The following is a 24,402-nucleotide window of genomic DNA, read 5'->3' as shown; positions in this document are numbered from 1 at the left end:
TTTCTGGTCCTGTCTATTCAGTGTTCTATATGCTTCTTGTATTTATATGGGCATGTCTTTCTTTAATTTTGGGAAATTTTCTTCCATGATTCTGTTGAAGATCTGGTCCATCCCATTATCTTGAGAGTCTTCTCCTTCCTGTATGCCTATGATTTGTAAGTTTGGTTTTTTTATGGTGTCACACAATTCTTGCATATTCCATTCTTGTGTTTTTTTAAAGTTTTCAAAATCTTTGCTTTAGTGGTCTAATCCATCCACTTTATCTTCCAGTCTTGATAGTCTGTTTTCCATTTCATTCATCCTATTGGGGAGGCTTTCTCCTATCATTTCTAATTGGCTTATGGAGTGTTTCACTTCATTCTTTATTTCAGCCTGAGTATTCTTCAATATTTCTAGCTCTTTTCTGAATTCATTCAGAAGTTTATCCCTATCTTCCTTCAGTTCTTTGATTTCTTTGTGTGTTCTTTAAATTCACTGAATTCTTTTATCATGTTTATAATTGTTTTTTTGAGTTCCATGTCCTGTGTTATCTGTAGGGGATTCTCACTGTATTCCTCTGGAGGACTACTGGTACTTGGTGGGGATATATTATTTTGGATTTTCATGGTTTTTTTTCTGTGACTTTGACTTGTGAATTTCTTTCATAGTTTCTGATTCTTGTGTGAGACTCAAGCCTTCCTTTGTTGAGTTTAGATCTGCTTCTTTTTGTAAACTTTATATGCCTTTGTGGTTTACTTGTTGGTCACGAGAAGCTGGTTGGTCTAGGCTTCAAGTTCTCTCTTTTGATTTTATATTGGCGTGGCCTAATTGCTTTTGTCTTCAGGAGTTCCCATAGATGCCAAAGTGAGATGCGGCTCAGATGCTCTCAGGCTTTCTTCTAAGGTCTGTATCCCTCCAGGAAAGATGCTGCCCTCAGGAATTTGGGGGCTGGGCTAGCCTGGGAGCAGCTCCCAGAAAAGACATTGGTCTCAGGAAGCTAGTGGCTGTGCCACCCAGGAACGCAAAGGGAGGTGGGAATGGGGAGAGGCCCTGAGGGCTCCTGGGGACTACTGGGAGGAACTGGATTGATCTGGATGCAAAGGATCAGGGAGCAGTGGGGATTCTGGGCCTAGAGGTAAGTCCAGGAGTCTGCGGTTCCAAGACAAGGAATGGGCCAGTTCCAGGATAGGAGAAGAGAGGAAGCAGGGGAGCTGGGAGGGTGAAAGAGGCTGGGGTAGTCAAGGTGTGGTGGGCACCACTGGACTTACCCTGGAAAGGTGAGGGCACCAGGACGCCAGAGGCTGTCGCATGTTTTCTTCTAAGCTCACTTTCTCCACTCTTCCACAGTCCAGGATCCAAACAGGGAATGGTGCCACCAGCAGTGGGTGGCCTTTCCAACTTCAATTCATGAAATCAAGACAGTGTCTCTACAAACATGCCCTCAGGCCAGTTCAATGGAGACAATGCCTCACTGAGACTCTTCCCAGGTGGTTCTAGATGTGTCAGGTTGACAAAAATAATTATCAGTGTGTGTGTGTGTGTGTGTGTGTGTGTACATGGTGTATGCACATGAGTGTGGTGGGGTATATGCTCACATACACACACACACACACACACACACACACACTAAATAAAAAAGCAACTGGGGCTGGAGAGATGACTCAGGTTAAGAGCACTGACTACTCTTGCAGAGGACCCAGGTTCAATTCCCAGCACCCACATAGCAGCTAACAACCATTAGTAACTCCAGTTCTAGGAGAATTCAACATTGTTCTGACCTTTAAGGGCACTGCATGACAGGAATGTAATTACATACATGCAGGCATTACATTCATACATATAAAAATATTAAAAAGCAAAAATTAAACCTACCTTTTGGTGGATGTGCTCATTATTTTCCTTCCTCCATGTTCTATGGTTATATTTGACCTGTGCCATGATGAATTCTTTGTTTTATTCTAGCTGCTCTGAGTTTATTTTGCTTCTCTCTAGTTGCTAACTGTGGCAAACTAGATGATCCAATTGAAGCCTTTAAAAAACCTTTGCAGGCCGGGCGTGGTGGCGCATGCCTTTAATCCCAGCACTTGGGAGGCAGAGGCAGGCGGATCTCTGTGAGTTCAAGGCCAGCCTGGTCTACATAGTGAGTTCCAGGACAGCTGGAGCTACAGAGAGACACTGTCTCAAAAAGCAAAAAAAAAACAAAAACAAAACAAACCTTTGTGTGCCCAGCACTCAGGAGGCGAAGGCAAGTGACTCTCTGTGAGTTCAAAGCCAGCCTAGTCTCAAGTGCTGGGACTACAGGTGTGTGCCACCACGCCCAGCTCATATTTTTTTACTATTTTTATTTTATATGTATGAGTGTGTTGCCTGCATGCATGCAAGTGTACTCATGTCGTGCAATGCCCATGGAGGTCAGAAGAGGGTGTCAAATTCCTTGGAACTGGAATTACACATGGTTATTATCTGCCATGTGGGTGCTGGGAATTGAACCTGGGTCCGTTGCAAGGGTAGCCTGTGCTCTCAACCTCTGAGCTAGCTCTCCAGCCCAAAGGGAGTGTTCTTTCATGCTCAATACTTCAGAGCTTTGCTCCTGTGACATTTTGGGACAGCTCTGGAGACCAAAGCCTTATGAATGCTAGGCCATTCACCACTTAACTACCCTGTCCCTAGCTCTGCTTTTTGTTGTTTTGAAACAGGGTCTCACTATGTATCCCCAGATGGCCTACAGCTCACTATGTAGACCAGGATGGCCTTGAACTTGCAGAAATCTACCTCTGCCTCCTACATGTTGGGACTAAAGGAGCGTGCCACCATGCTGGGCAGTTCTGGTATCTTTTGAGTCTTGTTATGTAGCTCAAGACTTGCCTCAAACCCTTGTCCCCCTGACTCAGCCTTGAATGCCAGGATTATGAGACTGGGCTGCCACAACCACCCATTTTCTTTTTTTCCTTCTCTTTTTTTAAGGCAGAGTCTATGTGGCCCTGCCTGGTCTGGAAATCCTTAGGTAGACCAGGCTGGTCTCAAACTCACAGAAATCCCTCGTCTTTGCCTCCTGACTGTTGGAATTTAAAGTCATGTACCACCATACTCAGCAGAAAAACAATTTAAAGGGAAAAAATTTACTTTGGTAAAGGTTTCAGAATTTTCTATCCATGAACTATTGTTTGTGGGCTTGTAATAGGACTGAACAGCAAAGCAGGCTCCCCACAAGGCAGAGAGGATGCAAAAGTCAAAAAGGATGTCAGGACAGGATATAGCCTCTGATGACAGCCCCTCTCCCAGTGACCTCTAAGCAAACCTCACCCCTAAAAGTTTGTATCACCTCCCAACAATGTCATAAAATTATAAATCCAGCAGATTAAGCCATTAATTAAAGGATTTGTCAATGGTTGGCTTGAGAAGCTAGTGACCCAGCCTTCAATGCAGCCAAACCCTAAGAGACCCCTTCACATATCTGCCTTTCTAATGTCAAGACATAATTTTCCCTCCAAAACAGGTCATGTGTTTATTTTTTATAGAATCGTATTTTAAAACATTTTATGTGTATGAGTGTCTTGCCTGCATATATTAAGTGCATCCATGACGACATGAGCAATGCTGGTGGAGGCCAGAAGAGGGCATCAGACCCCCTGGAACTGGTTACTATGGTTAACTTCCATGTGGGTGCATGGAATCAAACCCGGTGCCTCCGCTAGATCAACCAGTACTCTTAAACCCTGAGCAATCTCTTCAGCCCCAGGTCATGTTTTTAAATTGTGAATACATTTTGACATATTCAGAAAGAAAAAGCGTTTTGAAATAAGCTGAAGTCAACGCAATCCTACCCTTTGGAATTATGATCCTAGTGCTTTTGTTGAATAAATGCAAATGACAGGCAATGCATGCCATGCCTCCACCCCCTCTTTTTTCCCTTTTCACCTGTGTGTACATGTTCCCATGTGTGGGCACACATGTACACGCAAGCAGAGGCCTGAGGTTGGTGTAATACTTCCTCTCCACTTTTTTTTTGGGGGGGTGCTTTTTTGTATTTTTACATTTTATTTGATGTGCATGGGAGGGGGTACATCATGCCTATAGAGAGTAGAAGACACTCTCTACAGAGTCGGTTCTCTCCTTCCACCACGTGGGTCTTGAGGATCAAATTCAGGTAGCCAGGTTTGGTGGTAAGCTCCTTTACGTGGTGAGCTACCTTGCATATGACCTGTCCATTTTTTTTTGAAATTGATTTCTACTTTATATGAGTGTTTTACCCACATGCAAGTGCACTCATGCATGCAATGCCCATGCAGGCAAGGCAAGAGGAGGACATTAGAGCCCCTGGAACTAGAGTTACAGTTGTTAGCCACAATGTGGGTGCTGGGAACTGAACTGAAGTCTCTGCAGGAGCAGCCAGTGCTCTTAACCGCTGAGCCAGCCCCAGCCCCTCTCTTATGCTCTAATATAAGGATTGAATGGCTTACATTTCCCGCTCAATATTTAGTTCTGCCCCCTCCGTGAATTATTTTGAACTTAATTTCCAAGTGTTTTGTCCTTTCTCATAGTTTTGCTCTTCACTTTCAGTCTAGTTCCTTCACTGCCAAAGAACATACTTTGCTTTCCTTCAACTAGGTCTTCAGGTACTATACCAACACTTTACCAGTGAGCCTTTCTCCAGTTCCCAGCAAATGCAAATTCCAGGGAGGTGTGACTCAACAACCACTTTACAACACTGCCATTATCTGATAAAGCTGAATGTGTACAGAGGAAAAGAATGAATGCACATAGGCAAAAGTCACTGTGGATGTTTTCACACATAGTTCAAAAATCAGGACTGGAGAACTGGCTCATCAGTTAAGAGCAGTGGTTGCTCTTGCAGAGGATCCAGGTTCAGTTCCCAGCACCCACATGGTGGCTGTAATTAGTTCCAGGGGATCCAATGACCTCTTCTGCCATCTTGGGGCATTGCACACATGAATACACACACACACACATATACACATATATACACATGTATATATGTGTATATATACAGAGAAAACATTCATACACATAAAAAACTTTTAAAATCAGTAAGGAGTTGTGTATGATGGTGCACTCCTTTAATCCCAGTACCTGAGAGGCAGAGGCATGTGACACTCTGAGATCAAGGCCAGCCTGGTCTACATAGTGAGTTCCAGGCCAGTTGGGGCTATGGGGAGATCCTATCTCAAAAAAAAAAAAAGCGAGAGAGAAAGAAAAAAGAAAAATAAAGAGTGGCAACCATACTCCAGATACAAAAATAAAAAACTCAAAACAAAAACTCAACAACCATGAAGTCAATAAAGGTTGCTTAGAGTCCCAATGTGAAATCATAAGAATGCCTGAGGATACAGAGGTTCCAGAGACTGAATGAAGTGTCTTAAAAATAGCACTGAAAGAGGGCACACCATGGCATGCCATTCAGCCCTACCTGAGGGACAGAGTTGGTCAGGAGCTGGAACACAAACAAGAAAAAAGCAGTGGCTACAATATTTACTGGCATTTCACCAAGAAAAAAAAAAGCAGGGGGCTAAAGAGTTGTGGTTAAGGGTGTGTTCTGTCTGTCCAGAGGACCCAAGTTCAATTTCCAGTATCCACATCAGACAGCTCACAATTGCCTGTAACTCTAGTTCCAGGGGATCCAACACCCTCTGGCCTCTGTTGGCACCCACCCCAACACATGGCATACAATCATATACACACACACACACACTAAATCTTTTTAAAAAGGGCAGGAAAAAAATTGAAGGCCAACAGTTATGATTGTAACAAGCAATTGCACAGGTGATGTTTGTCTCTCTTTTGAGCTTTGATCTGGATTCATTTGGGACATATGACTTACTGGCTTGGAGTGCTCATAAAAGAGTGGGGGTTGGGACTTTGGATTGGTTGATTTGAATATGAAAAAATATGGACCAGAGAGATGTCTCAGTAAAGATGTTTGCTGCCAAGCCCAACCTGAATTTGATCCCTAGGATCCACACTGCAGAAGCAAAGAACTGACACTCACAAGTTGCCCTCTGACCTCCCCACCACACACACAAATAAAATATAATTTTTAAAAAATCTGACAAGGATGTGTGGTGGCAAACACCTTTAGTCCCAGCACTAGGGGAGGCAGAGGCAGGCAGAGCTCTGAGATCAAGGCCAGCCTGGCCTACATACTGAGTTGCAGGTCAGCTGGGGCTATAGGGTGACCATCTCTCACACACATACCCCAAATCTAATAAGGCCGGGTGTGGTGGCACATGCCTTTAGCTCCAGGACTTAGAAGGCAGAGGCCGGTGGATCTCTGTAAGATTGAGGCCAGCTTGGCGTACACAGTGAGTTCCAGACTAGCTGAAGTTATCGGAGACTCTGACTCAAAAAGACCGCCCCCCCCAAAAAAAAAGTCTAAAAAATAAGTATGAAATACATGCTCCTAAGCAAGTTGTTTGCAACCTTGAGGAACTACCTGTATCTAGGAGGTATTGTATTATGTTTCACATCTGAAATGTACCCCCAAAGTTCATGGACTGAATGCTTGGTCTCAATGCAACAGTGTTCACAGTGCAGGATTTGGGGGTATGTGATTGGATCATGAGGGGCTTGACTTCACCAGTAACTGACCCATTTATGGATTCACAGCTTAATGTGTTTGGGGACAAACTCTGCTAGTTTACTTATTCATTTATTTATATCACCTTTTCTCTGAAAGGATCAGGCATTTTAACAACCACTACCCAAAAGTTGCAGCCACGAAGATGAAATGTTGTTATGGAGAAGATAAAAATACGTCACTCCAGGAATATCAGGGATAGGTAACAAGTTCAAAATAAATCAGAGCCATCCAAAGGGCCTTGTTATGGTCCCACATCACATTTCAGGGCACATGGACAAAATTTCCACATAATTTTTCTTGGGTATGAATTACCATGTTTACTAAATACCAGGTCATACGAAAACTGACTAACATTCCTTACCTTCATAAAGTTTTCTTAACTGTGAGACCACAAGCGAAGACCTAAATATTTAGCAGAACTACTAACTTCCATATGTTTTACATAAGTAAATACCCCTTCACTGTGAAGTCTCACATATTTAATAAGTTCTCAAGAAATCGTGGAGGCTTTCATATTTCTTTCCTTAAATTTATGGGGCATCTTCAGAGAACAGATTCTTTCACGTTTTCAAAGTTAAGTGGCATCACTGCGGACTGTTCCACGTTCCTAAAGTTTCTCACTAGTGTAGCTCCAATGTGATAAATGAGACGTGGAGACTTATGGATTTATATTCCTCTCATTGGAAGTGTTTCTGTTCATTTTGAATCATGAAATGTTTAGTTAGTAGGTAATCTCTATTGTAGGCTTTCCCACATTCTCAACAAAAGGTTTCTCTCTAGTGTGGATCTTTACATGGTGAATGAGGTTTGATGATGAAGTGAAAGTTTTTGAACATTCTGTACACTCATAGGGCCTTTCACCAGTGTGAGTTCGGATATGTTCAGTTCGGCTTGAGGAAGTAGTGAAATCTTTCCCACAGTACTTACACTTATAGGGTTTTGTTCCAGTGTGAATACGAACATGCTTAGTAAGGTATGAGAAATACTGAAAGGATTTTCCACATACATCACATTCAAATGGCTTTTCCACCATGTGAGTTTTTAAATGGTCATGTAGCAGATTGTACCTACGGTAGGCTTTCCCACATTCCTTACATTCATAGGGTTTGTCTCCAGTATGAATGCTCAGATGCTTACGTAAGTATGAGGAATTGAGGAAGGCTTTCCCACATTCTTTACATATACACGGTCTCTCGCCACTGTGAGTTCTTACGTGTCTACGCAGGTATGAGGAAGCATGGAAGACTTTCCCACATTCACCACATATGTGTGGCATCTCTCCACTGTGAGTTTTCCTTATATGGTTATGTAGGTATGAGGAATTGAGGAAGGCTTTCCCACACTCCTTGCATATATAAGGTCTCTCTCCACTGTGAGTTCTTACATGTCTACGTAAATTTGAGTAAGAATGGAAGGCTTTTCCACATTCTCCACATATATAGGGTCTCTCTCCACTATGAGTTCTTCCTACATGGTTCCGCAGATAAGAGGAAGTGAGGAAGGCTCTCCCACATTCCTTACATATATAGGGTCTCTCTCCACTGTGAATTCTTACATGCTGACTAAGACGTGGGGCTGAAGCAAAGGCTTTCCCACACTCTTTACATGCATAGGGTTTCTCTGAAGCATGAGTTGATATATGTGTTATAAGGCCTGAACGCTTAGCAAAGGCTTTGCCACAATCCTTGCATTTATATGGTTTCTCTCCAGTATGAGTTCTAAAATGTTCTACTAGCCTGGAGTAAGTAGTGAAGGCTTTCCCACATTCCTTACATTCATAGGGTTTCTCCCCAGTGTGGCTTCTCAGGTGCCTATTAAGATTTGAAGAACGTCCAAAGGCTTTCCCACAAAGCTTACATGGATAGGTTTTTATAGTGTGCATTTGAACAGATGGGTCATGACTTGAGTGAGCAAAATGTCCAGTGTTCCATGTACTTTGAGTTTTCACATGTGTCTTGAAATATGAGTGTTCACTGAAGATTTCTCCACACTGTATATAATAACAGAGTTCCCGTGCACTGTGGCTTCTGGCCTGTTGATAAAGGGATGAACAGTGGTTAAATAATTTTTCAGACTTAGTAATGGATTCTACCTATGTGAAGACAGAAACAGACAAGATCCTCTACTGTAAGAATCCAGTACCATCATGTCTAACCATGGAATGATGCCTCTGTATTTTTATGAAATTCTGTTAAGAATCTTAGAACCCAGTGACATATGTGGGAACGTGTACTTGTTGGGACTCTGAAACCCCATGTTTTAAGCTAGGATAAAGGTAGGCTCTAAGATATTTCTCTCAATGGGATGAATGTTGTTACTTCATTATTTTCATTTATGTTGATTTTCTACAAAAAATTCCCAATTCTTCCTGAGTGTGGTAAATAGAATCACACTAGATAATCACAGAATTTATCAACACTCTTCAGTCCCACGTGCTGATAAATGAAGTAGATGATTAACTTTTTTACATTTTTATAGTTTCTGACATGCTGTTTTCTTTCAAATTGAATGTAGTGCCATCCAATCTAATCTTAAAGCAACTGTTAAGATAGTCATGAAATTGCTTTAAAAGCTAATATCTAGTTACACATGCAGGACTTGTGGAATTTTTTTTTTAATTTCAAAATTATGCTGGGTGTGGTGGTGCAATCCTTTAATAGCAGTATTTGGGAGGTTCAAGGCCAGCCTGGTTTACATAGCAAATTCCGGACTAGTCAGGGATACATAGTGAGACCCTGTTTCAAACTAACTAATTAAATCACATTTATTTGCCACCAACCCCAATGAACTGAACTTGATCCCGCAAGACCCATATGGTAGGAGAACCAAATCCTGCAAGCAATCCACTTGTAGGGAAGCTTTTGTCACAGTATGCATGTAGATGTCACAGGGGAACTTTTTGAGTTGGTTCTCTCCCTGTATCGTGTGGGACCTGGGGATAAAACTAAGGTCATCAGGCTTGGTGGCAAGTGCCTTTAAGTCATCTCACTTGTCTGAGTGGCTTCTTTTTTTTGGCTATGGAGACCAGGTTGGCCTACATCTCACAGAGATCCACCTGCCTCTGCCTCCCAAGTGTTGAGATAAAAGGCATGTGCTAAAAGCCCAGCTCCTTTTTTTTTTTTTTTTTTTGGTCTTTTTGAGACAGGGGCTCCCTGTAGCCCAGCAGGCCTGGAACTCACTATGTAGACCAAGCTGGCCTTGAACTCAGAGATTCACCTGCCTCTGCCTCCCAAGTGCTAGGACTAAAGGCGTGCACCACCACACCCGGCTGAGATTTCTTAATGAATAGATTTCATGACAGGTTTGGGACAGCCCAAAATTGATTACACTGAAAACACTTCTCATACACACTGCTGCTCCCTCCTGGGTGCATGCTACTTGGTTCGCTATAATGGAATTTACAATCTTTTCTGGATAAGGGAATTAACAAATATCTTTTGTCAATCTTACTGTTTGTATTCCATTGGAAGTCTGTCCCCTCAAAAAATTCTGCTGAAATGTTGATTCTTTGGTGCCAAATGGCATTTCCCATTCTGAAGATAAACAGAAAAACAAAATTAAGGTTTGAAGAAAAGAAATGGTCAGTTACAAAACCATACGTTCTGCTAGGTGTGGTGGCACACACCTTTAATCACAGCACTCTGGAGGCAGAGCCAGGTGGATCTTTGTGAATTCGAGACCAGCCTGGTCTACATAGTGAGTTCTGTGCCAGCTAGGGCTACAGAGAGACCCCGTCTCAAAAAGACAGAACACAAAACAAAAACATAGGCTCCTTTGTATTGTTCTCCCTGAACCTAGTTAAGACAGAATTGACCACACTAAGGATGTGAATCAGTTTTAGATGTTTTATTTCAACATCTGACTTTTTCATCTGACTCTGAAAATTAAAACCAGTGATGGAAAGAACCACACTGCGAAGACTGAGAAGGAGCAAAGATCTGAACAAAGAATATAGACAATCAACAAGAAATACTACAGGTCATTTTGCAAAATCACTGGAGAGTCTGAGAAGACAGAGTATGAGAACTTGAGGATTTCATACTGTGCTGGATAACTTCAGTTGTCAACTTGACACATCTGGGAAGAGGGAACCTCAGTAGGGGAATTGCCTCTGTTGTACTGCCTGTGGCCATGTCTGTGAGGCATTTTCTTGATTGTCAAGTAAGGTGGGAGGGCTCAGCTCACAGTGGGTGGTGCCTTTCCTGGGCAGGTGGTCCTGGGTTGTATAAGAGAGCACAGGCCAAGGAGCAAGCCAGTAAGCAGGGTTCTTCCATGTCCCTGCTGCAGCTCCTGCCTCCAGTTTCCTGCCCTGCTTAAGTTCCTGCCCTGGCTTCCCTCAGTGATGGACCATCACTTAGAAGAATAAGATGCAATAAACCCTTTCTTCCCTAATTTGATTTTGGTCAGTGTTTTATCACAGCAATGAAAATCAAACCAGAACATTTACTTTCTTAGGTACATGGGGCACATTTTAAGCCATCAAGTGCATCCTTAAAATATAATTCACATTATATTTCCAAACATATTCTTAAGAACACTCACCTTGGAGATCTCCTCTGTGCAAATCCTCCTCTTCCAACCAGGAGATCAGACTGGGTTTGATGACTTCACATCCTTATAAGTGGCAAAGTACATGGAGGAATTTCATGCAAGGAGAGTATAAAACTCAGTATATAATTCAGGAGCTGTTTTTGTTCTTGTTTGGTCTTTTTTTAAAAAAATATTTAATTCATTATTTTTATTTTATGATTTTATGTGTATGAGTATATTGCCTGCATATATGTAAGCACACACATTGTGCAATGCCCGCAGAGGTCAGATTCCCTGGGACTGGAGTTACGGACAGTTGTTAGCCACCGTGTGGGTGCTAGAAATTGAACCCAGGTCCTCTGAAAGAGCAACCACCGAGCCATTTCTCCAGCCCCATTTGTTTGTTCCTGTTTGGGGTGTTTTGTTTGTTTGTTTGTTTTTGACACAAGGTCTCACTGTGGAACCCTAGTTAGCCTGGAACTCAATATACAGACCAGGCAGGGTTCACAGAGATCCATCTGCCTATGTGTCCTGGCATGTGTCACCTTGCTCTGCCAATAATTCACATTTCTAACAGAGTGCCTGATGGTGATGCCATTCTTCTTGGACCACATTCTGAGAACCACCACAGTGATTAAAAAACAGCCCTCAAGTCAGGCATGGTCACACACACCTTTTTTCCTAGCACTGGGGAGGCAGAGGCAGGCAGAACTCTGTAAGTTCAAGGTCAGCCCAGTCTAAATAGCAAGTTCTAGGCCAGGTGGGCCTACAAAGAGACCCTGTCTCAAAAACACCAAAAAATAAAGTAACAGTCATTACTTCTATCATGCTATTCAAAGTTGTGTGCAACTGCCCAGCACTCAGAAAGCGGATGCAGGTGGATCTCTGTGAGTTTGAAGCCAGCCTGGTCTACAAAGAAAGTTCCAGGCCAGTTGGGGCTACAGGCAGACCCTTGCACTCTGCCAGAGCTGGAGAGATGGCTCAGTGGTTAAGATCACTGACAACTCTTGCAGAACACCCCAGTTCGATTCCCAGAACCTACATGGTGACTAAGAATAGCCCTTAACTCCACTTCCAGGGGAATCCAACACCCTCTTCTGACCTCCACAGGCACTGCATGACACAGGTGCATTCACATATATGCAGGCAATACACTCATACACATAAAATTATAAAAAAAGAGCTACGCACTGTCCTTCTGTTCTATGTTGGCTGCAAATCCTTCCTTTGCCCATCATACCCATATTTATATGCTACGTGGTCGTTAGTCACTTAGCACCTTTCTATCTCAGCAGCTTGCTGGTCACAATATAACAAAACTTTTGCTTATGGAGCCCACATTTTACTAAGGGTGGCCCCAAAACATAACAGTAGTAATAATGGCAATTCAGATATACCAGAGAGACAGTGTAAAGTTCTTCTCTCAAGTGAAAAGCTGAAAGTTCTAGATTTAATAAGGAAAAGAAAAACAACAAACCAATTGTAAGCTGAGGATGCTAATGTGTATTATTTATTTATTTATTATTTATTTATTTATTTTGAGATAGGTTCACACTATGTAGCCCTGGCTGGCCTAGAACTTGCAATATGAACCAGGTTGGCTTCAAATTCACATTGATCTGCCTTCCTCTGCCTTTGAGTGCTGGGATAAAAAGCATGGACCATCATGGCTACTGCTACTATCTACTCTTTTTAAATTTGTTATTTATTTTTATCTTATGCGTATGAATGTTTTGTCTGCATGTATATAAGTGTTTCATGTGTGTGCAGTGCCCACAGAAACAAGAAGAGGGTGTCAGATTCCCCCTGGAACTGGAGTTCAGTTGTTAGCTGCCATGTGAGTGCTAGGAATCGAATGTGGGTCCTCTGCAAGAACAGCCAGGACTCCTAATTGCTGAACCATTTCTCCAGCCCCATTAGTATCTACTCTTAAAAAGAAATGTCCAGGCTGGCCATGGTGGTGCCCGCCTTTAATCCCAGCACTTGGGAGGTAGAGGCAGGTGGATCTCTGTGAGTTCAAGGTCAACCTGGTCTACATAGTGAGTTCCAGGCCAGCTAGACCTACAGGGGGGCCCTGTTTCACACACACACACACACACACACACACACACACACACACACAAAGTCCAGTCAGATGTTGTGGTACACATCTGTAATCCCAGCACCTGAAAGTGGAGGCAGGAGGATCAGCAGTTCAAGTCATCCTTTGGCTACATGAGATCTTGTTTCAAATAAACAAACAAATCTCCAATCTGTGAAATTGTGAAAAGGCAAAAAGAAATTCATGATCGTTTTGCTGATACAACTCAATATGTTACAACTATATACACACAGTTCAGTTCCATCTACAGTTCTCAATCCACTGGGGGGTCTTAGATCTGATTGCCTAAAGAAAGAGACAATGATGTTAAGTCAGAAACTGCACTTCTTACTCTCAGTGCATTCAGTCAGTGACTGCAGATCTCTCAGTACATCCAGGATAGAACATTTTTGTCCTTCGTTTACCTGCTGAGGCCAGGTTCTGGTAGTTCTCCAGCATCACTTCTCTGTACAAGTCTCTGTGAGCTTGATCCAATAAAATCCACTCCTCTTGGGTGAAGTCCACAGACACATCGTCAAAGGTCACTGAGACCTAAATCATCACATATGACAGTGTGAGTAACACGTGACAATAGGAACATCTCCACCAATGTTCACTAGAGAGAAAAACATGAGCTCTGACACCTATACAGAGATCTGAGGGCTCCCACTGCCTGTCCGGTACTCAGTGGTCCCAGGAACTCTTTCCTCCACCCACACTCAATTCCTTGTTGATTTGCTCTGGTTACTTAGTATTGATGATCATTGTGACAGGCAAACAGGTCTCACCACAACTAGACTAAAAGCCCTTCTGCTGGAACTGGAGAGATGGCTCAGTGGTTAAGACCACTGGATGCTCTTGTGGAGGACATGGGTTCAGTTCCCAGCACCAATATGGTAGCTAAGAATAATTTACAATTCCAGTTCCAGGGGATCCAACACCTTCTTCTGGCATTGACAGTCATTGCACAACACAGATGTACTTACATACATGCAGGCAAAATATGCATACACATGAAATAAAAATAAATTTTAAAAAAGCCTTTTGGCATTTCCTTAAAATATACTTCTGCACACACTCCATATATTAAATGAACAGAGAGGGACTAATACTCAAAGAAAAGGACACTGTAACCTTCCTTTTCATCTGTCACAGTAAGTGAACTTGAGAACAGAAATGTGTACTTGGCATCATGAGTGTCAAGGTTAACCAGTAATTACTGCGATTATTTTCAGGTAACACCTTACCCTTAACAGAGGCCCTAGTCTCTGGAAATTCAGCTGGGGACTCAGTCCTTAAGAGGGCTTCTGCAATGTTTAGAAGCTCTGGAGATTGGGCATGGTAGCCATAGCCCATGCCTTTAATTTCAGCACTGGGGAGGCAGAAGCAGGTGGGTCTCTGTGAGATCAAGGCCACTGTGAAAGCCTGTCTCAAAAAAAGGTGTGTGTGTGTGTGTGTGTGTGTGTGTGTGTGTGTGTGTACGTGCGTGCTGGGGAAGGCTGGAGAGAAGGCTCAGAGGACATGGGTTTCAGTTCCAGCACCCACATGGAGGCTAATAACCATCTGTAACTCCAGTCCCAGGGGATCTGAAGCCCTCTTCTGACCGCTGCAGACACTGCATGATACAGGTGCACCTACTTACATTCAGGCAATACACTCACACACATAAAATATAAATATAAATATAAATAATAATAATAATAATAATAATAATAAAAGCAGCTCTGGAGATACATCTGCTCTGAAAGAGATGAGTCTAAAATGCAGGGGTAAGCATGTCACTTGTGAGACATGGTTCCAACATACCTGGTAACAATTTGTCAGGCAGTCAGCCACCATTTCTGCCTTTATTTTTTTCCAAAAAGAGAATTCAGTCCCTAGAAAGAGCTCCTGGAAAAAAAGAGGACACAAGAACCCATGAGAATCCACAGCTGTGGATTCTTTTTTTTTTTTTTTTTTTTTTTGGCGATACTATGTAGTGCTGGCTGGTCTGAAACTGAGATTTTTTTTTTTTTTTTTTTGGTGTTTTTGAGAAAGGATCTCCCTGTAGCCCCAGCTGTCCTAGAACTCACTATGTGGACTAGGCTGGCCTTGAACTCAGAGAAATCCACCTGCCTCTGCCTCCTGAGTGCTAGAATTAAAGGAATCTGTCACCATGTCCAGCTGCTGCCTATAATTCTTAAAATGATTTTGACATTCTACCCCTATTGTTGTGATAAAATATTCTTTTTTAAAAAAATTTATTTTTGCTGGGTGTGATGGTGCATGCCTTTAATCCCAGCACTCGGGAGGCAGAGGCAGGCAGATCTCTGTGAGTTCAAGGCCAGCCTGATCTACATAGTGAGTTCCAGGACAGCTGGGGCTACAGGGAGACACTGTCTCAAAAAGACCAAAAAAAAATTTATTTTTGTACTCAGGAGGCAGAGCTCTGTGATATCAAGGCCAGCCTGGTCTACACAGCAAGTTTCAGGCCAGTTGGGCCTACAGGGAGACCCTGTCTCAAAAACACAAAGTTTTTTTTTTTTTTTGAGACAGGGTCTCCCTGTACCACCAGTTGGCCTGGAACTCACTATGTAGATCAGTCTGATCTCTATCTTACAGAGATCCCCCTGCTTCTGCCTCCTGAGTTCTAGGATTAAAGATGTGCACCACCACATCTGACCTTTAAAAAAACTTAAGATTTTTTTTAAAACTTATTTTTACTTTTATGTGGCCAAATGTTTTGCCTGCATGTATGAAAGTACACCATTGTGTGTGCAATGCCCAAGGAGACCAGAGGGGGTGTTGGATCCTCCTGGAACAGGAGCTCTAGACAATTGTGAGCTGCCATATGGATGCTGGGAACTGAACCCCTGAGCTATCTCTCCAACCTCTTGATAAAATATTCTAACAAAAGCAACCTAAAATAAAATGAGTTTATTCTGGTGTACAGTTCAAGAATACAGTCTATTTAATGGTGGGGAAGTCAAGGTAGCAAGAGCTTGCAGTAGCTGATTATATCATACCCAGACAGAAAGCAAAGAGCCATGAATAAAGTATTCAGTGAACTACCTCCATTTTATACAGTCCTTCCCACAGTTAAAATGGGAGTTACCTGGGCAGGTGAAATCTGTTCATAAGTCCAGTTATAGGGGGATCCGACGCCCTCTTCTGGCCACTGGAGACACTGTACACACATGGTGCACTTACATCCATGCAGGCAAAATACACTCATACACATGAAATATTTAAAAATTTTAAAAAAGATGAGTCATCCATATCAATTAACCCAACCAAAATAATCCCTCACAGACATTCTCACAGGCTAATTTTAATCAAAAAACTGCTCACAGATGAGTCTGGAGACGTGTCTCCTAGGTAACTCCAGATCCTGTCAGGTTGCCAATTAACACTAATTATCATACTGTCCCAGTGTGAAATCCATAGAACCCTGTACACCTGAGAAAATTCACTCAACACCTGACACCTAGAGCCAGGAAACCTGCTGAGGAGCTATGCAATCCACTGTCAAAATGTAATCAGTCTTAGAGCTGGGTGCACATGTCTTTAATCCCAGCACTAGGGAAGCAGAGGCAGGTGGAGCTCTGTGAGATCAGGGTCAGCCTAGTCTACAGAGTTCCAAGCCAGCTGGGACTACTGGGAAACACTGTCTTAAAAAGACGAGAGAGAGGAGAGAGGGGGGGGGAGAGAAAACAGTCTCATTTTGTAGGTCAGGTAACTTCAATGGATTCCTAATTTTATGTGTATGGATGTTTTGCCTGCATGTAAGTGCACCACAGGTGTGCAATGCCAGAGGAGGCCAGAGGAGGGCATCAGATCCCCTGGTTCTGGAGTTACAGATGGTTGGTAGCTGCCATGGGTGCTGAGAACTAAACTTGGGTCCTCTGAAGAGCAGCCATTGCTCTTTACTGCTGAGCCAGCTTTCTGGCCTCTGGCCTCCTAATTCAATGGGCTACAGAGAAGTGATGGAATTTGTGGGTGGAGCCTAGCTGGAGGAAGCAGGTCACTGGAGATGTGCCCCTGTAGAGAGTATTTTTTCTGTCCCCCTTTCTCTTGCTCTGTTTATGGGTCTTGGCTGCCACCGGCTGAGCAGCTGTGCTTCACTGTACACTCTCACCATGATGCTCCGCCTTATCAGAGGCCAAAAACAAACAAGCCAAGTAACCATGGACTAAGACTGAAACCTCCCAAAATAAGCTTCTTCCTCTTAAGATGCTGATGTCAGGGTTTGTTTGTTTGCTTCTTTTAAACAGTGTCTTCCTGTAACCCCAGCTGGCTTGGAACTCATTACCTAGACCATGCCTGCCTCTGCCTCCCAAGAGCCAGGATTAAAGGAGTAGGACAGCAGGCTCGGATTACTTGAGGATGGAAACCAGAGCTGCATGCATATAGTCAAACTGCAGCTTCATCTCATGCCAGGTATTTTACCACAGTGACAGAAAACTATCACAGAAATTTACTGGCCAGCTTCAGTGTTCCAAAATAAACTAACAGGGTAGCATGGGTTGGGACAGAAATCTTTATTATCCAGGGGATTTAAATCGGATTCTCTGAAAAGGAGCATCCAGAGGTCTGGCCATGGAACCCAACAGCAACTGCCATGCTCTGAGCCCAAAAGTGGAATCTGCCCCCCCCACCCCCACCTTTTCTCTATGGTAAGGTCCCTTCATTTAGGCATCTGGGGGGGGGGGATGGCGAAACTCTACATTCCCCTCTACATAGGCAGGGTTATCGGGAGCCTGCTCCTATCAATCATCAAAAAGCACACTTCCAGGTCTGGAGAGATGGCTCAGCAGCAGTTAGGAGTATTGGCTACTCCTACAGAGGCCCTGGGTTCAGCAAAGAACCCTCCGTAACTCCAGTTCCAGGGCATCCAACAACCTCTTCTGGCCTCCATGGATATTGCATGCACATGGTACACTTACATATATGCAGGCAAAACATACACATAAAAATAATTTTTAAGCACAATTTCATCATCACACAGGCACTAGCTCTCCATACATAACGCAAGTAAAAGCCACTTAGTACAGAATACCTTATAACAGCAGAATTACTAACATCAACTCATTTAACACCAATCTGAATGTGCGCTGGGTTTATTTTGTGTGTGGCTGCTACTGTGTGCATGTGGAGGTCAGAGGACATTTGGGAGTCAGTTCTTTCCTTCCACCATGTGGGTTCAGGGGATTAACTCAGGATATCTGGCTTGGCAGCAGGCACTGTTACCTGCTGAGTCATCTTACCCGCCCTACATAACCACATTTAAGGATCCTACCAACCCTTTACTGTACACAGCATGGAAAAACAGATGCAGACATACAACTACTCCAGTATCATCCAGATAAGTAGTGGTGAATTTGGACTGAATATAGGAAATTGTCACTGAGCTCTGGTCTTCTGCAGTTTTTTGTTTTCTGAGACTAGAGTCTCCTGCCTCAGTTTCCCAAGTGCTGTGCTACCATGCCTCCCTTTGTCCTGTATTTGTTATTCATGCCCCAACATGATCAGAAGGCAGCCTACACCTGTACTGTACAATGCAGTCATCACTTACATCAAATACTACCAATCCTTTCCAATGAAGCCAGGATATATGTTTTATTTTTGGAGACAAGGTTTTGTGTAGCCCAGGTTGGCCTTAAATTTGCTACGTAGCTGAGGATGATCATGAATTCCTAATCCTCTGCTTCCACCTCCCAAGTGACTGGATTACAAGCATGTAACACCACACCCTGCTTCGAGCTAGTATTTATTTTAAACATTATTTGTGTGTGTGTGCGCGTGCGTGTGTGTGTGTGTGTGTGTGTGTGTGTGTGTGTGTTTGGCTATGTATGCACACCATGTTATCCATGTGGAGGGGACAAAGTTTGGGAGTTGATTCTCTTCTATGATGTGGCTCCTGTGGAATGAACTCAGGTCCTTAGGCATGGCAGCAAGTGTCTTTACCAAAGCCATTATTTCCTTAAAAAAAAAATTATGCTGGGTGTGGTGGCCCACGCCTTTAATCCCAGCACTTGGGAGGCAGAGGCAGGCAGATCTCCATGAGTTTGAGGCCAGCCTGGTCTACATAGTGAGTCCCAGGTCAGCTGGGGCTACAGGGAGATCTTGTCTACAAAAAAAACCAAATCCCAGCACTTGGGAGGCAGAGGTAGGTAGATCTCTGTGAGTTCAAGGCCAACCTAGTCCATATAGTTCCAGACCAGCTGGGGCTGTAGGGAGACCCTGTCTCAAAAAGACCACCTCCCAAAAATTTTTTTTTATTTTATGTGTGAGTGTATTCCCCACATGTATGTAAGTGCACCCATGTCATACAGTGCCCACAGAGGTCAGAAGAGGGTTTCGGATCCCCTGAACTGGAGTTACAGATGGTTGAACCAAACCCAGGTCTTCTGCAAAAGCAGCCAGTGCTCTTAAACAGCTGAGCCATCTATCCAGCTCCAATTTTTTAAAAAATTTATTTTATTTTTATTTTATGTATATGAGTATTTTACCTGCATGTATGTAAGGTGCACCTGTGTCATGCAAAACCCTCAGAGGTCAGAAGAGGGCATAGGATTCCCCGGAACTGGAGTTGTTAGTTGCCATGTGGGAGCTGGGGACAGAACCCAGGTCCTCTGCAAGAGCAGCTAGTGCTCTTACCTGTTGAGCCAGCTCTCCAGGCCCCAAATATGTTTGTTTGTTTTTTTCTCTGTAGTCCCAGCTGGCCTGGTACTCACTATGTAAACCACCCTGGCCTTGATCTCACAGAGACCCATCCGCCTCTTGCCTAGAGTGCTGGGATTTAAGGGTTGTGCCACCATGCTAGGCTTAAGTATTAGTTTAATAAATTTAATTTTAAACAGAAAACTTGATACTTCAATTTGTTGAAAATTTTCCAGCAGAATAGACTGAGCAAAGTAAGTGGATGAGAGTAGCCAAGCACACATATTCTTTGCCTTAGTTGTGCTTTCATGTATCAGCATTCCTCTTGCTTTTGCATCACCGCCTTGATGCATAAACTATACTTTTTTTCTTTATTTTGGGGGGAACAGGGTCTCACTATGCAACCCTGGCTGTCCTGGAACTATGTAGACCAGGTTGGCCTCAATCTGCCTCTGCCTCCTGAGTGCTAGGATTAAAGGTGTGCATCACCACACCTGCCTAAACTTTATGTTTTTTGTTTGTTTGTTTGCTTTGTTTTTTTGTCTTTTTGAGACAGGGTTTCCCTGTAGCCCCAGCTGTCCTGGAACTCACCATGTACACCAGGCTGGCCTTGAACTCACAGAGATCCGCCTGCCTCTGCCTTCCAAGTGCTGGGACTACAGGTGTGTGCCACCACACCTGGCTTAACTTTATGATTTTTTTTAAAAAAATGTGTATGAGTGTATTGCCTGCATGTATGAGAGTGCACCATGTTGTGCAATGCCACAGAGGTCAGAAGAGGGCTTCGGCTTCCCCTGGAACTGGATGGAGTTAAGGACAGTTAATAGCTGCCATGTGGGTGCTGGGAATCGAACCTGGGTCCTCTGCAAGAGCAGTCAGTGCTCATAACCACTGAGCCATCTCTCCAGCCCCAACATTATGATTTTTAAAAAATATTTTATCATTTCCATTTTATGTGTATGAGTATGTTGCCCACAGGTATGTAATTGCACCCATGTTGTGCAATGTCATGCAGGTCAGAAGGAGGTGTCGGGCACTCCTGGAACTGGAGTTATGGACAGTTGTTAGCCGTCATGTGGGCGGTAGGAATCGAACCCGGGTTCTACAAGTGCAGCCAGTGCTCTTAACCTCATCTTTCCAGTCCCTAAACTTTATGATTTTATGGTGCCTCAGTTTGCTGGGTTTTGTTCAGCTGTGTTTGGTGTGGTACTAGAGGCCTTGTAGTGCTGGGCAGGCACTCTTCCGCTGAGTTACACTGCCAACCCCCAGCTTAACTTTTATAATCTTTCTCTCACAACAGAACAACCTTGGTCATTCTCCTACTTATATGTATAATCAGAATACAGACCAACTGGTATTATTGGCAGCTGGCAGGATCCCTTCAATTGGCCATCTGATGTACAACATGGAGGCTTTCAAGTAAACAGAGCTGGCCTGGTAACCTACACCTGGAATCCCAGCACTCAGGAGTGTGAGAAGGACTGCTACAAGTTCCATACCAGCCAGAGCTACACAGCAAAGTCCTGTTCAAAAATTGGAAAAGGGCCAGGTGTGGTGGCACACACATGGAGGTAGAAACAGGCAGATCTCTGTGAGCTGGAGGCCAGCCCAGCCAAATAGTAGCTCCAGGTCAGGTAGGGGTATATAGCAAGACCCTGTCTCAAAAAAAAAAAAAGTTTGAATAAGTTTCAAAAATTGAAAAAGGGCCAGGTGCGGTGGCACACACACGGAGGCAGAAGCAGGTAGATCTCTGTGAGCTGGAGGCCAGCCCAGCCAAATAGTAGTTCCAAGTCAGGTAGGGTTATATAGCAAGACCCTGTCTCAAATTAAAAAAAAAAAAAAAAAAAGTTTGAAGAAGAAAATAAAAAGAATTGGAGGGTCCTGGAAATCCTTACCCCTGAACACAATAATGCAACCAAGTAAGAACATTCCTGAGCAGTATAAAAATTAATATCGGGGCTAGAGAGATGGCTCAGTGGTTAAAAACACTGACTGTTCTTACAGAAGACCCAGGTTCGAATCCCAGCACCCACAGGGCAGATAACAACTGTCCGTAATTCCAGTTCCACGGGATCCAACAGCCTCTTCTGTCCTCTGCAGGCATCGCACAACACGAGTGCACTTACGTGAATGCAGGCAATACACGTATACACATAAAATAAAAATAATAAATATTTTTTAAAAATTAATATCGCTGGGTGCATGCCTTTAATCCCAGCACTCCCGAGGCAGAGGCAGGCAGATCTCTATGAGTTCAAGGACAGCCTGGTCTACAAAGTGAGTTCCAGGACAGCTGGGGCTATAGGGAGACCCTGTCTCAAAAAGACCAAAAAAAAAATTTAATATAAACATCAAATATTTAATATAACCAGGAATTGTGACACTCAACCCATCCCAATACAATTCATCTGGGAACTGAAGTAACACTATCAGCTATCATGAACACAGGCAGGTGGTCACCACTGATTGCTGGATTTTGTTTTGAAACGGGGATCTCCCTACTAGCCCAGGATGCCCAGACCTCATGATCCTGCTGCCTCACCTCCTGAGAAGCTGCAATTATTAGCCTGTGCTGTCACCACACAGAACTACAACTTTTTTTTTCAAAATATAGTATATATTCTGGAGTAAACCAATACAGTATCTATCAGCCTCTCGGTTTGGAGATACTGACAACTCTCACACCATTTGCTCCAAACTAGAAAGAAAGCAGTTAATGCTGACCCAGTAACATCAACAGTGCACTGTCTGGGCTGGAGAGCTGGCTAAGTGGTTAAGAGCACTAGTTGCTCTTGTGGAAGACGGGTTCAGTTGTCAGTACTCACATGGCACCTAGCAACCATCTGTAACTCCAATTCCAGGGGATCTGACGCCCTCTTCTGACCTCCACAAGCACTGCACAACACCAGTGCACTTACATATACACAAGCAAAACACTCACATATAACAATAAATATTTTTTTAAGAAATAAACATTTGTCTGGGCATGGTGGTGCACGCCTTTAATCCTAGCACTTGGAAGGCAGAGGCAGGTGGATCTCTGTGAGATCCAGTCCAGCCTGATCTACATGGGGAGTTCCAGGCCAGCTGGGGCTACAGGGAGCCCTGTCTTAGAAAAACAAAACCAGGGGCTGAAGAGACGGCTCAGCAGTTAAGAACACTGACTGTTCTTGCAGAAGACCCAGGTTTGAATCCCAGCACCCACATGGCAGCTGTCTGTAACTCCAGTTCCAGGGGATTCAACAGCCTCTTCTGTCCTCCGAGGGCATTGCACGACACGGGTGCACTTACCTACAAGCAGGCATAACACTCATACACATAAAATTTTTAAAAAATAATTTAAAAAAAATTTAAAAAGAAAAACAAAACCAAAAACCGAAAAAGAAAACAAAACCCAAACAGAAAGTAAACAACCAAGAAACAAAAACAACCCACAAAGCATTCACATTTACGCACACCCCCAAAATAAACCAGAGACATTTTCTCCCAGACACCAAGACAAAAATCCCTCAATCCGAATGTCATGAAACAGAATTACTGCAACAACGTCAAAGACAAAGCCACGTTCTCGGAGGAAAGGATGCTTTTACAAAGCCCAGCCCTCGGAGGCCTGGGGGGCTGGCTTTCCCGCGCCGCTCACCCGAGCTCGCCAGAATTGCTGGGCAGTGCGCAGGAGGCAGAGGCTGCAGCAGCGGTGCCAAACCACGGCGATTCTTCCTTCGGGAAGACGATGGTGGAAAGCGGCTTTGGAGGCTCCGGGAGTGGGGAGTGGGCAAGATGACAAGCCCCGCAGGACGCGCGTGAGGGCGCTTCCCCACCCAGGGGCCCGGGTCCAGCGGCCGCGGGCCCAGTGTACTCGGTGGGGCCACAGCCTCGCATTAAATTGACCTTGCACGGCCCCTGTCGCTGCTGGGACCACCACCAGAGTGTTGAAGGCTCTGTGGCCGCAGGCGGGGCGCGCCCGGATCGCCCTACGACCCCGCCTTAAGTTGACCCTCCACGGCCCCCGTCGGCTCTCACCTCTGGAACCGCCACCAGTGGGCCAGCGTCCCAGCTCTGCGAAGTTTACCCACGCCCCTACTTAAATAGACCCTCCACGGCCTCCGTCGTCTCTCTTCTACAGTCTGAATTCTCTAGCCTTAGCTTGGACGCATGGTAAAGAAAGACACGGATCTGCAGGACGCAGCCTTCGTTAGAAAAAAACTGGCCTGTGCTGACGTCATTTCCCTCTCTGTGCAGGCGTGTAACCGGCAAGATTCTGGTTGCAGCAACATTGGACCCTGATTCTAGGGTTAGACCTGGCGTAGTAACACACACGGGACTCAGTGAGTTCGAGGCCAGTCTGGTCTACATATCAAGTTTCAGGCCAGCCAGAGCTACATAATGAGACCATGACTCAAAACCAAAGAATTCTAGGTTCAGAATTTATTACTTCGTATTCTAACTATATATCTCCCTATAGGGATCCATCTGCCTTTGCCTATATATGTGTGTGTGTGCATATATATGCATATATATATACACACATATCTGCCTATATACATACATATATGTAACATATATACACACACAC

At 43.9% G+C, this 24,402-nt stretch overlaps 1 protein-coding gene across 4 annotated transcripts; it reads right to left on the bottom strand.

Moving 5' to 3' along the window:
• Positions 1-6,630: 6,630 nt before the first annotated feature.
• Positions 6,631-24,026, bottom strand: LOC108490863 (zinc finger protein OZF). Of its 4 annotated transcripts, XM_017798180.2 has the most exons (6): positions 23,850-24,026; positions 14,994-15,077; positions 13,613-13,739; positions 11,120-11,191; positions 10,028-10,110; positions 6,631-8,609 (listed from the first exon to the last, which is right to left on the bottom strand). In XM_017798180.2, the coding sequence occupies exons 2-6, from the start codon at positions 15,024-15,026 to the stop codon at positions 7,299-7,301; spliced, it is 1,626 nt and encodes a 541-aa protein (XP_017653669.1). In that variant the 5' UTR covers positions 15,027-15,077; positions 23,850-24,026; the 3' UTR covers positions 6,631-7,298. The 4 variants fall into 4 exon arrangements, with proteins under 4 accessions (XP_017653669.1, XP_029419417.1, XP_029419418.1 ...); XM_029563557.1 differs by lacking the exon at positions 23,850-24,026 and having other exon boundaries at positions 13,273-13,739; positions 14,994-15,012; XM_029563558.1 differs by lacking the exons at positions 14,994-15,077; positions 23,850-24,026 and adding an exon at positions 13,440-13,493 and having other exon boundaries at positions 13,613-13,741.
• Between the last annotated feature and the right edge of the window lie 376 nt (positions 24,027-24,402).

This window comes from Nannospalax galili, unplaced genomic scaffold (assembly GCF_000622305.1).
Source record: "Nannospalax galili isolate Female #2095 unplaced genomic scaffold, S.galili_v1.0 scaffold1736, whole genome shotgun sequence".
Classification (NCBI taxonomy): domain Eukaryota; kingdom Metazoa; phylum Chordata; class Mammalia; order Rodentia; family Spalacidae; genus Nannospalax; species Nannospalax galili.
Note: the sequence above shows the minus strand (reverse complement) of the source record. Positions and strands in the feature narration are given on the sequence as shown.